This window comes from Temnothorax longispinosus, chromosome 3 (genome assembly GCF_030848805.1).
Source record: "Temnothorax longispinosus isolate EJ_2023e chromosome 3, Tlon_JGU_v1, whole genome shotgun sequence".
NCBI lineage: Eukaryota > Metazoa > Arthropoda > Insecta > Hymenoptera > Formicidae > Temnothorax > Temnothorax longispinosus.
Genome location: NC_092360.1, coordinates 13,298,142 through 13,313,617, shown reverse-complemented (window position 1 = coordinate 13,313,617; position 15,476 = coordinate 13,298,142). Strand labels below are relative to the sequence as shown.

The window sequence follows — 15,476 nt, the reverse complement described above, 5'->3', positions numbered from 1 at the left end:
TGGGATCATATTAATCATAAACACAAACCTAACGATACTTACGTGGTGATAAATAACATCTAACAAAAGGATCGCCTGTTTGAGAGGGTGGACATACGCAAATCGGATTATGATTCACTACTTGACAGGATGCGCCTAATCCGCAACTTCCAGGACAAGGGTTCGTACACTTCTGGTTGCTACAAGCCTCATTCTGGGGGCAATCCGTGCTGACTATGCACTCGGGTCTGCAGGTCGGAGGGCTACCTATATATCCTCTTATACAGGAGCAAACTGCCTGGTTATTTATAACGCGGCATTTGCTGTTCGGTCCACAGGGTGAAGGGGCGCATGGATTAGCGGGTGGCATGTCTAATATACAAAAATAATGGATATTTAGTCCCCGGGAATGATTTACGAAAGATTGTGTAGTTATTTCACATAATTTTATAGCATTGAGAATCGGGGCATCGGTCTTGAAATAATGGGACGCTATATACCTTGTAGAGGCGTGCATTGGCTGAATGCGTTGCCGGTCATATTTCCAGGGCAACTGCACATGGGAACGTGACCGATCACGGTGCATAACGCGTTAACGGCGCAAGCTCCGGGGCATGGGTCCAGACATTTGTTACGTATGCACGCTCTATCGCGAGGACAATCCGCGTTTAGGACGCATTCCGGTCGGCAACCTACATTCGGATCTCCTCGGAACTCCGGTAGGCAAGTACAGATACCATCGAAACATTGTGCGTTAGGGCCACAGGGTGATGGGACGCAGGCATCTTCGACCGGGGATGGAATCGCTGCAAAATATAATCGGTATAGGGATTAACGAACTCGAAATATATTTCGAGCCATGTAAAGATTTCGAATGACGCGTTTTCGAATTAGGGTATTACTGGACGGCTCGTGACGCTTACGTGTTGCTGGTAATATCTCGCAAAGGACAAACGTATTTCCAGTGTAGCCCTCGGGGCATCTGCACGTAGGAATGTGATTAATGACCGAACATAGGGCATTGGTGCCGCACGAGCCGGGACATGGATCCACACACTTCATGTTGATGCAGGCTTTATCACTTGAGCATTCCGAGTGTATGGTACATTCGGGTCTGCAATTAGGTGGCTGACCCATGTAATTTTCCAGGCAGGTACACGCGGGAGAGCCACCGATATTCCTGCATTGGGAGAAACTACCGCACGGGGATGGCACACAAGGGTCTTTCTGTACTAGCGGTGGTGTTACAGCTGAAAGATATTTGGAGGTTGATGACGGTCATACGATATGTAAAGGGCACAGGGCAGTATATGTTGAGAGATTGGGTTAATATAGTTCTTCATGCATTCGATGGTGGTCTTACGTGGAATTAACGAGCATATGGTGAACGGATCTCCGCTGTAACCGGACATACAACTGCAGATGGGGCTGTGATTAACGACCACGCAATTGGTATTGAGTCCGCATGGGCTTGGGCAGGGGTTCACGCATTTGTAGTCCTTGCACACTAATTGCGGGGAACACTCTGAGCTAGCGACACATTCAGGTCTACATGCAGGTGGGGTTCCAACGTACGTCGGGAGGCATGAACAGACAGCCTGTCCGGACACTTCTTTGCATTTGCTGTTGGGTCCACAGGGTGATGGGGCACAAACGTTCTCGTCTAAGATTATTTCTGGGAAAAATTTAATGCATTAGTAGAATTCACGTAGATAAGTATAAAAACAACCACAACAATTTTTTAAAAAATTGTTTCTAAAAGCATTATTAATTTTAATCATTTTAAAATTATCAAAAAGTATAACTGTGCCTCATATAAAATATTCTTTTTTTTTTTTGAATAATTTATATATGTACTAATATATATATTCGAATTATATCAGTTTATACATAGGAATCTAAAATGTAAAAAATTTATCGTCTTTTTGAAAAATATAGACTTTGAATATTAATTAAAATAGTTTAAAAAATTCTTTTAATCTTTTATTTCAAACTTTTTTCTAATAAAATAAAAACTTTGAAAATAAAAGAATGTGAGCATCGTGTGAAATGTCTCATCATAAATTTTAATATACTTATACAATAAACTCATCTGAAAATCGAGAAAAAAAGATGCAATATGTAAGGCAATATCTTTTGTGAACTCAATATTTCTAATGTTTTTTTCTTCGTAAAAATAAAAATTGTATTATTTTTATCGTAAAAGATTTCCGCAAAACATTAGACTTTAATTAGTAAGGACACTTACTATCTACAGAACAAGTAATGAAGGGATCTCCGGTATATCCGGGAAGACATGTGCACATCGGTTGATGATTGACAACCGAACATTCAGCATTTCGGCCGCACATGCCGGCGCAGGGATTAGCGCACTTGTTTCTCACGCACATCAAATTGGATGGACAGTCGGGATTAATGACGCATTCGGGTCGGCATGCTAAGTACGGATTGCCGACATAGCTAGTGACACACTGACAAATTGCGACATTGTCTCGCTCTCTACATATCGCATTCGCGCCGCATTCGAAGATTGCGCAGGGCGACGGTTCTGGTTCCAGTTCTGTTGGGCGTGCTAAAACAATGTAAAGGGCAAACGGATTAAGCAACGTCGCATAAACGTAAGGCCGGTTGGTCTCGTAGTTTTATATAAAAGGGTTTTTTATCCCTTACGTATCGCGGAGCAGCGCGTGTACGGATCACCGGTGAGACCATAGGAACAGACGCAATGAGGCACGTGTTGTACCACATGGCACTCGGCATTCTCTCCGCATAGACCTGGGCAGGGGTCCCTGCACTTTTGCCGCACACAACTTTGATGGCTGGGACACTCGGGATTGGAAATACATTCGGGTCGACAATACGGGGGCGAGTCTCTGTATTCGGGTAGGCACGAGCAGGATGGCAAATCGTTAACGACCTGGCACTGAGCGTACGGACCACAGGGTGAAGGCTGACAAGGGTTTATCACTACGGGTGCTACTGGTTCTAAACAGGATAACATGTTTCGATCTTAGTCTGGTGGTCGAGGCTTACGCGATATACTTCAAATTAAGATTGTCTTACTCATAACGTCGCATCTGATGAACGGATCGCCTGTATAGCGCTCGGGGCACGAGCAGACAGGGTTGTGATTTACGACTACGCATCTTGCTTGCATGCCGCACGTACCGGGACAAGGATCTCTACATTTCTGATTAGCGCAAGCTTCATTCGGCCGACAGTCCGAACTAATAGTACATTCGGGTCGGCAAAGAGGCGGCGATCCAAGGAATTCTGGCGCACAAGTGCACACAGCTTGTTCATTTAATTCTCGACATATGCTGTTTGGACCGCAGGGATTCGGGCTGCACGGTCTTGTTACGGGCGGAACTACGTACGACAGGGCAAATACCAATTAGCACATTTTCGAACACATGGATTAGGTTTCTCGCTCTTGATATCGTACCTCTCATTATATCGCAGGAAATGAACGCGTTTCCAACAGTACCGGGGGGACAACTGCACATTGGTGTGTGATTTATCACGTTGCATAAACTATTTTGTCCACAAGTACCTGGACAAGGATCGACACATTTGTTTCGTATACAAGCCCTGTCGGTTGAGCAGTCTGTACTGAGTACGCATTCTGGTCGACAACCGACGTATGGGTCGCCAAAGTATTCAAATAAACAAATACAAATGCCATTGTTGCATTGAGCGTTTGGTCCACAAGGTGATCTACTGCATGGATCAGTTGGCTGCGTTGGCTCGTTGTCTACGTCAATTACAATTGTCAGTTTAAAGCAAGTTATTAATACATTGTAAAACACATTGTTGCAAAAAATTAAGGAGATTTCGCTATATAACTTACAGATTGGCACAGGTTGACAACCGATAAACGGATCGCCGGTATAACTTTCTATACATCTACAGATTGGAATGTGGTTGTGAACAGTACAATCGGCATTCAGGCCGCAAGAACCTGGGCACGGATCTTGGCATCTTTCGCGAATGCAAGCCTGATTGCTCGGACAGTCGGCAGGAATAACGCATTCGGGACGACAATTTGGCGGTGTACTAACGTAATTAATCATACAGGAACAAGATGGGTAACCATTGATATTGCGGCATTGTGAGTTAGGTCCGCACGGAGAGGGTATGCAAGGATCCGAGGGCAGGCTCGGTAAGTAACTCGGTGTAGCTAAAATTTAAAGCAAAATCTCTAAATTTCTAAATAAAACTATTAAAAAATACTTTTAAAATAAAAATTGATTATATAACTATTTTTTAATCAAAGATATAGAATATTCTCTATAATGTTCTATATAAAATTTTAACGTTTCCAAGGATATAATTTTGCTATTTTGTATAATAAAAGTTTTGAATGGAAACAAAGAAATATTTTAATGCATAGTTATCTAGAAAAAAGATGGGAAGATATTGACATTTTTTTAAATATAAAAAATAATAAACTAGAGCAAAAGTTTGAATGTGTATATAAGATTTGTTCCGCTTACGTGGTGCGAATAAGCAGCGTACGAATGGATCACCGCTAAATCCAGGTTTGCACATGCATATTGGACTATGATTCACGACTCTACATGTTGTGCCCTGACCGCACGAATTGGGGCAAGGATCGATACACTTGTTATTCTCACAAGCGCGATTCGTCGCGCAATCCGTGCTAACTGTGCATTCGGGTCTACAACCGGGCGGTGCGCCGATATAAGTAGGCAGGCAAGAGCAAACAGCTTGGCCGTTGCTTGCTCTGCATTGACTGTACGGTCCGCAAGGGGATGGTTGACAAGGATTGACATTATCTGCTACAACCGCTGCAAGAAAGTTAGATATTTAAAGTCACGTAATTGTCCTCAGAACAGACGCGCGCGAGCTTTAAGCGATCTCTTACGAGCTTCGATGATAAGGCTGCAGAATATGAATGGATTTCCCGTGTACCGCTCGAAGCAAGTGCAAGTTGGCGCGTGATTAATTACGTAGCACTGAGAGTTTTGGCCGCACGTTCCTGGACACGGATCTTTGCATTTCAAACCGATACACGCCTGATTGGACGGACAATCGGAATTGAGCGTACACTCGGGTCTGCACCCTTCGTAAGGGTTGCCGATATAATCGGAGGAGCATGAACAAGAACCAGCATTTTGCTGAACTCTGCATACTGCATTTGCACCACACGGAGATGGTGTGCACGGCGTGGATATGCTAGGTTGTATATCGACTAAAATGAGAATAGAATAGTAATTAAATTATTCATTCTTAAAAAGAAACATCCTTGTGGATAATTTAAAATGTAATAATTATCCAATATTAATTTTATAATTCTTTCAAATAAATGAGAAACATATGGATTAATAAAATAAAGACTGAAATAAATCTGACTTTTTAAATATGTAAATATTTAAATTATTTTTTAAAATTTTCTTACATTGTTGAGGAGAACACTGTGTAAACGGATCGCCAGTATAACCGGAGGTGCACGCGCACATCGGCGTGTGGCTAACAACATTACAAACGGCATTGATGCCGCATGCGTTGATGCACGAATCGCGACATTTTTGGTTGATGCAGGCCATTTTGTTCGAGCACTCGCTATTACTGATACACTCGTATCGGCAATTTGGAGGTGATCCGATAAATTCTTGCAAGCATGAGCAAGAGGGTTGATCATTGATCACTTGGCATTGCGCGTTTGGTCCACACGGTGATGGTTGACAGGGATTAAGCACAGGTACCGGTTCCTCAGCTTTAAAAGTAATAACCGGTTAATTAACCGAGGCACTATATTAAACTTTATTTATGCGTGTTCAAAGTAATAAAATAAAATAAATCGCGAAGGCAGTTTAGTTTACGTGTGGAAAATTTAATATTTGAAAATATTTTCGAGAAAGAATAAAAAAAAGAGTTTTCTTACGAAGAGGGAAGCAATTAATAAACGGATCTCCGGTCATTCCGGAACGGCAGACGCAGACAGGATTGTGATTAATGACGTTGCATATTGTGTTGCGCCCGCAACTTCCCGGACAAGGATCCCGACATTTTTGATTGGTGCACGCCTCGTTCTTCGGGCAATCTGAGCTAATTACACATTCGGGTCTGCAAGTCGGAGGCGCGCCGACAAATCCACTTATGCAACTACATACAGCCTGCATATTATTTTGTCGGCATTGACTGTTCGGACCACACGGAGACGGATTACATGGGTTGCTAATGGGTGGTGCTATAAGAAAAGATTTGAATTATAGAATAAAGATTCGACGTGCTAAGAATGCGGAGGTTTGAAAATTAAACAAGATTGATAGATATTTTGACGTCGTTATGTTTAGAACTTCCTGAGAATACCTGGCACGGGAGAACACAAGACGAAAGCATTTCCATCCATTCCCGAGGGACAACTACACATGGGAACATGATTGTACACATTGCACACGGCATTTTGGCCGCAAACACCTGGACAAGGATCCACACATTTATTTCGCACGCAAGCCTGCGTGTTCGGGCAATCGTTATTCAATACGCATTCTGGCCGACAACCGCTGTAAGGATCCCCGAAATATTCTGCTATGCAAACGCAAATTCCTCCGTTGCATTGCGTATTGGGTCCGCAAGGTGAAGGCGTGCATGGATCCGGTTTGGAGGGAGCAACAACGACTGCAATAATTTCGCGTAAGAAGAGGATCAAGTACGCTATCGGGGGAATAATAAAAAAATTATTATTATTATATATTTCCGATGGGAAATCTTACGTGGCTTTATGGAACATCCGATGAAAGGGTCGCCGGTGTAATCGGGCAAACACGAACAAATTGGCACGTGATTTACGACACTGCATTCGGCCATAATGCCGCATGAGCCTGGACAGGGATTTCTACATTTTTGTTGCATGCAAGCCATATTAGCTGGACACTCTGCATTGATTGTACATTCTGGTTTACAATTTGGCGGACTGCCTCTATACGTTGGTAAACAAGAACACGATGGCACTCCTCCTATATCGCGACATTCGGAAAACGCGCCACAAGGTGACGGTACGCACGGGTCTCTCGTAATGTCACTTACGACGGGCGGACTCACTGCAATTACGATAATGAACAGTTTGAAAGCTATAAAATTATTATAAAATCTAATTGATTGCACATATACTCCAATCTCGATACAGCATTCTCGTAAATATCAATCGAAAGCAAAAGATATTACTTATTGTGCTAGAAATTAGACTAGAAATTACAAATTGTTAACAATATTGTTAACAAATATTATTTATTGATTCGAAGAGAATTAAGAGAATTAATCAAATAGAGTTAAACGTGATCTTGGAATAGCTTTCAGTACTTTTGAGAGGAACACTTTATCGAGGTCCGAGTGTATTTAATCGGGTAAATAATTACAACTGGTAACGTATATATATTCGCCCGTTAAATAAATACCAATAATATTAGACAAAAATTGAAAATCGTACCAGGTGTCTGGAAGCAAACGGTAAATGGATCGCCGGTAAAACCGTTTCTACAGGAACAAATTGGATTGTGTTTGATAATTCTGCAATTCGAATTTCTACCGCAGGAGCCTGGACAGGGATCTTGACACTTTTGATTCAAGCAAGCAAGATTGAGGGGACAATCTGAGCTTGTCACGCATTCAGGGCGACATGCGGGTGGACTACCGATGAAATTCGGTAGGCAAGAACAAACTGCTTGATTATTATTATCGCGACATTGGCTGTTGGGTCCGCAAGGTGACGGATTACAAACATCCCTCGGAGTATCGACTAGAATGATAAATGCATCTTTCCAATTTTTTACATTAAAGTAAAAAAAATAATTTAAAATATTTATTTACGAAAATATTGAAACGTAATTATATATTCACTCTCGAATTAAATTAAGACGTGTAAAACATTAATTTTAAGTAAAAAAAAAAGAATAATATTACAGTATTGTAAACCTTGTCAAACATGGAATAAAAAGTTTGAAGTAAAATAATAAGAATATAAAAGAAAATGGCAATAAGAGTGAGGTTTGAAGTTTCTCAGTATTCGGAAAAGTATTCGTACCGATATCGCGCATCACAGTGCAGTATTGGAATGGGTTGCCGCTGTAACCGGAAATACATGTACAAGTTGGTCGATGATTAATAACTTGACATTCGGCGAATTGTCCGCAGACACCGAGACATGGGTCTCTGCACTTTGATTGTACGCAAGCAAGAATAGATATGCAATCCGTATCAACTACGCATTCCGGTCGACATCCCTCGTAAGGATTGCCGACATAATCTGGTAAGCAAGAACAGGATCCAGCACCGAACTGTTCCTTGCAAACGGCATTAAAGCCACAAGGTGATGGTTTACAGGGTGACAATGGGACTGGTGTGGCTGAAAACAGAATATGAACTAGGAAACATCTCTCAAACCTATTTGTTACGATATTTTTTCAAGCTCACGTTATATCTGAAAGTCTCAACGTGATTTTATGATCGATTAAAAGTCGAAAACTAAATGTTTCCTACGTTTTGCTCGGATCTAAATATAATTTCAGTTCTGTGTAAAATCGATGCTTACGTGGTTTCAGTATACATTGCGTAAATGGATCACCGGTGAAATCGTTAGGACAAACGCACATGGGCGTGTGGCTTACTACACGACACTCGGCGTTGGCCCCACAGGAACCTTCGCAAGGATCCCTACACTTCTGATTCATGCATGCTAAATGAGCAGGACATTCACTGTTGCTAATGCATTCTGGTTTACAATACGGTGGTAAATCCAAAAATCCAGCTAAACACGAGCACGAGGGAGCATCGCCGATAACTCGACACTCAGCGTTCGCTCCACAAGGAGATGGCACACAGGGGTCTGTTTGCAACACAGGTTCGGGTGCTAATGGAAAGAAAAATGTTGAATAAAAAAGTTTGGAATTAAATAAATTTAAAACTCAAAATTCATATTATGATCATTTCGAAATATATGAATTACTCGAGATGTTAGATAAAATCGAACTAAGTATTAATAATAAAAATGCTTTTAAATTTTTATAAAATATTTGTTATACTTGTTTGTTGTAATAATAAATATTATGTAAAATAATAAAACTATTTTCAATTTCGATCTTTCGATCTTCGTAAAATCACTGATTTTTAATGCGTTTGAAACTTGAAGAAAACAGAATATTTTCTTTTATATATTTCTATACTATATCCGCATATCTGCGTTGGAATCATTAAAACAGATATCACTGATATCAGTGTTAATTGCCTAATGAAGGTAATTGATATTTGTAATTGGTATTTGTTCTTACGTCGTGGGATACATCGAATGAACGGGTCTCCGGTGAGTTCTCCGCAGCTACATATGGGATTATGATTAATCACTTGGCATGTGGCTTGAATTCCGCATGCACCGAGACAGGGATTTATGCATTTCTGATTGCTACACGCTTCTGTCAGAAGACACTCGGAACTGACAGTGCATTCCGGCCTGCATGCTGGCGGTACGCCAAGGAATCCCGCCACACACGAGCATACAGGTTGCCCGTTGTTCTCTCGGCAAACGCTGTTGGGTCCGCAGGGCGAGGGTGAGCAGGGATCTCCTTTCGGGGTATCTAACATTCAATATAATAGCGATCTTATACTTTGCTCTCAAAAAGATAGGAGTATTCATATTTTACGAATATCATCAAGAAGGCTGAACTCTACGATTATCATTATCAATAAAAATTCGTAGAAATTACAAATCGATCGCATTGATTATACCTTCGACTATGGAACATTGAACGAAGGCATTGCCGATCATTCCGGTCGGACAGGTGCATATAGGCACATGATTATATACGGAGCACAATGCATTTCGACCGCACGTGCCCGGGCAGGGATCCACACATTTGTTACGCACGCACGCACGATCGTGGGCGCAATCGGTATTCATGACACACTCGGGACGGCAACCCACATATGGATCACCCTGGTATTCAGGCAGACATATGCAGATGCCATTGTTGCATCGTGCATTCGGTCCACAGGGATTCAAATTGCAAGGGTCGATAACTGCAGGTGCCGCTGTAAAAGAATGCGGATAAGGAACTGAATGTCATGACGGAGTCCGAAACAAAATTTTACGAATGTAACGCATAACTTCCACACAACATTTCAGCCATTGTATTCGTATCTAATGTGCATTTCTATTTCTCGAAATTTAAATATCTAGTGGATGCTTAATGAGATAATTGAAGCAAAACATGTAAAGAAAAATTTGTTTAAAAAATTTAAAGAATGTCTAAAACATTACACGTGCATTGTTGGAGATATCTCAGTTCCTGTTTTTACACGATAAATAACAAAATCTTGACCAAGCCAAACTACACGAACATTAAAAAGAAATTCATTAAAAAGTTGAAAATATCTTTTCAAGATTTCTTCATATCTGAGCAAGTTGAAATTCTCTTGTTTCACTTAACATTCGCTAAAACTAAAACTAATAAATTCTAAAAACGTTAATTCAAGAAACATCGTGCGTTACAATTCGCGAAAGTTTTCTTCGAAACAAATTTTTCATGACTTTAGGATGCGGAGAGTCTCTTACTTGTCGGTCTGGGATAACAATTACTGAAAGGGTCACCGGTGTATCCCTCGGGACAGGTGCACACGGGTACGTGATTATAGACTGTGCACAATGAAGTAATGCTGCAGGAACCTAAGCAGGGATCCCTGCATCTTTCATTGCTGCAGGCGAGATTCATCGGGCATTCGGAATTCACGCGGCATTCGGGGCGACAATTCGGCGGTGATCCTCTGTAGGTCGGCAGACAAGAACACGACGGTGTGCCACCGATGTTCCTGCACTCCGCGTATACGCCGCACGGGGACGGCAAGCAGGGATCTTTGGGGGCTACGGGAAAATCTAGCGGTTCTGAAATTCAATAGTAAAACAGACGTAACCAACTACTCGCCGTTTGTTTGTAAAAATGTCTATATCAGCAACAAATCAATTGCATTTATGCATGAGAGTAAAAATAATGAAGTGTCATGAAAAAATAATGAGATGTCATTGAATACCATACGATATTATCGCGCATGGTATAAAACTTGTGAGGATTAATATTATGATATGATATTATGACATATTAGAGCAAATTGAGCTGAGGATAACAGTTGCAGCAACGTCAGTCAGTTTCAAAATTAAGCCATATGATTATGAAAGATGAACTTATGGCGTGGATGAATGAAGCTGATGGCCGTGAACTTCTGACGTGAATGAACGAATAAGTGAAGCTGATGACCGTGAACTTCTGGAGTGAATGAACAAATGGATGAAGCCGATGATCGTGAACTTATGGCAGAAATGAATAAAGCTGATAAAATAGACCAAGTTCTTACGTGGGGCAGGGAAACATCTTGTAAAGGGGTCCCCGGTATAATCGAGATTGCAGACGCAGATGGGGCTGTGATTGATCACTTTGCATTGTGTGTTTATTCCACACGGGTCCGGGCAGAGCGACATACACTTCTGATTGATGCAAGCAAGATCCGGGGAGCATTGGCTGTTCACAACGCATTCGGCTCGACAGTTGGGAGGGCTGCCAATAAAATTCGGGAGACAAGTGCAAACGGCAAGGCCATTTACATCTTGGCATTTACTATTTGGTCCACAGGGGGATGGGCTGCACGGATTTGTTTCTGGCAGGACTGTATGGAGAAAAATATTACGTATGTTACAAAATATTTTCTACGGATTATTCTGGACAATAATGTGATCTTCTCATGTTCGAATTTAGACTAAATATATTTTCCCCAATAAAATAAAAATTCGAATCCGTACTAAAAGTGAAACGACAATAAAAATCAGAATTTTAAATATCACTTTTAAATATCTCATCATAATTAAATATATATCTCGTATCAATAAAATGGAAATAAATGGGTATATCTAAAATTTATTATTTTATTTATTATTTTGAATAGCAAAATGAAAAAATAATTAAATTCTTTCTGATTAAATTTTCACAGTAAATCTAAATCTTTCTAAAATAATTCTGCATATATGTGAAAATTCTGTGGTATATGTAGCTAGTATTAGAAATCCGAATTTTAAAATGCAATAAATAAAATATCTAACATGGAAATAAATCTTACAGGTTTCAACTATCAGGGAACAGAGGGTGAAAGGGTTGCCGGTATAGCCGGGGATGCAAGTACAGATCGGCAGATGATTAACCGATTGACATTGGGCATTCACTCCGCATGTTCCTGGGCAAGGGTCTCTGCATTTCAGGCTCACGCACGCCATTCTTGTCAAACAGTCAGAATTTTGCGTGCACTCGGGTCTGCATTCTTCGTAGGGATCACCTAGATAGTCCGGCAGACAGGTGCACGAGCCAACGCCGTTGTTCTCGCGGCAGACGGCATTGAGACCGCAAGGGGAAGGCTCGCACGGTTTTCTAATGTCTAGGAACGTATCTGATATAAAGAGAAATTTCACTTAGACTTAATCGAACATGCAGCGTTCTTCTCCAAAAGCTGGTGATAGTCTGAGAGATTATTTTTTTTTTTTTACTTTTGTCTATTTTCCCTGGCGTTCGCATTTTTCGATTAAATCGAATTCCTAACAAGCAATAAGCCTCATATGGTAGTGCGACGTAATAGCTTTGCGTGGTTTTAATACTGGGTTATCATCGGGTTGACTAGTATCTCGTAGAGATAACTATCGGTTTTAGTGGGTGACGTTTTCTAATAGCAATTGTTTCATCAAGCGTGTTCAATCTTTCATTGAATTAATTATTCGAGTTAATTACAAGGTGATTGGCAATATATTATTTCTTCAGGGACGGGACAGCTATCCTATTTTGGGATCTACATTGTAGTAAGTGCGTTTCATTAAGATTTGTTAAAATTATTTCTCTAGAGGTTACGCTTTTTGTGGCGATATCTTTGCGTTATTGGTCTATTCGGGAACGGTATGTGCAGCATGATTATTGGGAGGTCCACAGCATATCAGTGTGCTCTTACATGTGAGTGGGTCTTTAACAGACTCGCTTCAATAGACTAGTGCGTGCAGTAAACATTATTTCAACAATTAATCGCAGGGATTATATATTCTATCTTCTATCGCTTAGTTGCTCAGTGTCAATTAAGGGTGAGTGCAGCCAAGAGCCTATTGGGTATATAGGCCCCGCCACCAGTTTTGTGACCACCTGTCACTATTGTTTTCCTGCATTAGGTTTCTGGGTCAGTACGCTCAGGCATGGGGATGATTGCGTGTCACATTGTTCCTTCTGTTAATTGTAGGGACTCGGGATACACACACATATAATCCTATGTTATTGACTTTTAATCGGGGATGAGTGCAATTATGAGCCTAATATCTATAGGCCCCACCACCTAACACACGTGGCTTATTGTCCACCTCCTGTTAGAGATCTCTTTGCGACTGTGCGATACTGTTGCACGGCATATCGTCCCATTATGCGACGGTTAAAACATAAGTTTCGGTCTGATGTGACTTCTAGAACTATATAAGCACACATCTAACAATAACGCGACAGGACGGTGATGTTCATCAAACAGTTTTTCAAACTTCAACTGATCTTCAAAACAGTCAGTACGTCATGCTCTTTCTATGTAATATCTAGGGCAATCTCTTGGGAAAGATTTCAGTAAATTGCAAGATTTTTAACTGCCACCTTTAGCAGCGGCATTGTTTGACAAGAAAGAAAAACTCTTGAGCTACCGTCTTGACTTATTACCATTAGTCATATTGTACGGTGATAAAAGGCACTACCTACCTGCCGCGCCCGCATGCAAACGACGTCATTTGTGAGAGAGATTGTAACAAGAAGAAATAACAGATAACGATCGTGTACTCACCCTCAGGTACTCGTTCGCAAGCGCTGAATGGATTTCCGGTGTATCCGCCGATGCACGCACAAACCGCATGGTGATTCACTACCGAGCATTGAGCGTTCAGACCGCACAGACCGACACACGGATCGCGACACTTCTGTTGCATACACGCTAACTGCGGCGGACACTCGGGATTGATTGTGCACTCCGGTCGACAATTCGGCGGCAAACCGACGTAATTTTCGATACACGAACACGCAGGACTGTCACCCCTGACTTGACACTCCGCGTTCGGACCGCAAGGCGATGGCAGACACGGGTTTATCGGCACAGATGGTGTTTCTGCAAACAAATATTTAAATGAAGAAATATTGCATTTAATGCTAGAACAATTAAACTATTATCCAGAAGACTAATTAATCATATCGTACAGAAGATAAGAACTAATCCCCAGGCAATAAGAAAGCAGACTTTTCTGTAGTAATTTGCATGGTTGATATTAATTAAAAATTTATGAAAACAAAAAATTTGGTTAATAAAAAATATATATAGATATCACATTAATGACTTCGATCATTCTAATATGTTAGTCAATGTGTAAAGTCTTTTACGATTATAGTTATTTCTTATAATTATCGATTGCAATTGATAAACCCAATTACAAAAATATAAAATTTTTTAATGCTGTAATATCTAAGTGTGGAGCTTACTTGGTTGCGGATAACATATGGTGAAGGGATCGCCTGTGAAAGATTCGGAGCAACTGCATATTGGATTATGATTAACCACTTGACAGTTTGTATTCTGTCCACACGTGCCTGGGCACGGATCTTGGCATTTATTATTTAGACACGCTTGTGTCAATGGACAGTCCGCGCTGACGACGCATTCTGGTTTGCAGGCGGGTGGACTGCCAATTAAACCAGGCTGACACGAACACACAGCATGATCACTCACGACTTTGCAGATGCTGTTTGGTCCACAAGGCGAAGGTGTGCAAGGCTGCTTAATGGTGTCTACAAATAAGATAAAAATAACAATTATCGGAAGTAATAATGATCGAAGTAAAAATAAAATTCGACTTTATTGTAAAATTTATATTCAAAAATATAAGTCGTTTCCGTTTTACACAGAAAACATGAAAAAAGATAAAACAATATTATATAGAAATCACGATATACATTTTAATGTTTATATATTTAAATATATACAACCATTTTATTTGTTTTTCATTTAATTCATTATATTTATACTTCAATATTTTATATTTTTATTATAAAATATATTTACAAACTTACCATCCGGTATATGTGGTCGACACAGAAGGAACGGATTTCCGGTGTAACCAGGCGGACAGCTGCACATTGGGACGTGATTAACAACGTCGCAACGTGCATCACGACCGCATGTGCCTGAGCAAGGATCCACGCAGTTTTGATTGATGCAAGTTTTGACGCGAGGACAATCTGAGTTCATTGTGCATTCCGGCCGACAATACGAGTACGGATCTCCGAAGTAATTAGACAAACACCTGCATATACCTTCGTTGCATTCCGCATTAGGCCCACATGGTGACGGATTACACAAATCTTCGGGAACCTTTGGTTGTTCTGCAACATTAATGTTTCACGCTTATCAATAAAGAAGATGATGTAAAAAAAATTAAAGAA

The 15,476-nt window shown here is 40.7% G+C and overlaps 1 protein-coding gene and 1 long non-coding RNA gene across 2 annotated transcripts in view; one reads left to right on the top strand and one right to left on the bottom strand.

Moving 5' to 3' along the window:
• The window catches only part of Dpy (fibrillin-like protein dumpy), a 102,950-nt gene that overhangs the window by 23,235 nt on the left and 64,239 nt on the right, over window positions 1-15,476 (bottom strand). Inside the window, 26 exon segments of the mRNA XM_071772356.1 lie at window positions 43-351; window positions 480-785; window positions 903-1,229; window positions 1,343-1,654; window positions 2,228-2,551; window positions 2,650-2,964; window positions 3,043-3,348; window positions 3,425-3,733; window positions 3,830-4,159; window positions 4,476-4,790; window positions 4,868-5,194; window positions 5,402-5,719; window positions 5,888-6,193; window positions 6,316-6,624; window positions 6,720-7,046; window positions 7,433-7,741; window positions 8,027-8,347; window positions 8,534-8,851; window positions 9,270-9,572; window positions 9,724-10,026; window positions 10,550-10,876; window positions 11,344-11,652; window positions 12,100-12,423; window positions 13,831-14,148; window positions 14,517-14,822; window positions 15,105-15,416. Coding sequence (XP_071628457.1) covers window positions 43-351; window positions 480-785; window positions 903-1,229; window positions 1,343-1,654; window positions 2,228-2,551; window positions 2,650-2,964; window positions 3,043-3,348; window positions 3,425-3,733; window positions 3,830-4,159; window positions 4,476-4,790; window positions 4,868-5,194; window positions 5,402-5,719; window positions 5,888-6,193; window positions 6,316-6,624; window positions 6,720-7,046; window positions 7,433-7,741; window positions 8,027-8,347; window positions 8,534-8,851; window positions 9,270-9,572; window positions 9,724-10,026; window positions 10,550-10,876; window positions 11,344-11,652; window positions 12,100-12,423; window positions 13,831-14,148; window positions 14,517-14,822; window positions 15,105-15,416 — 8,190 coding nt within the window.
• The window catches only part of LOC139809455 (uncharacterized), an 88,180-nt gene that overhangs the window by 71,505 nt on the left and 1,199 nt on the right, over window positions 1-15,476 (top strand). The gene's annotated exons all lie outside the window — the stretch shown is intronic.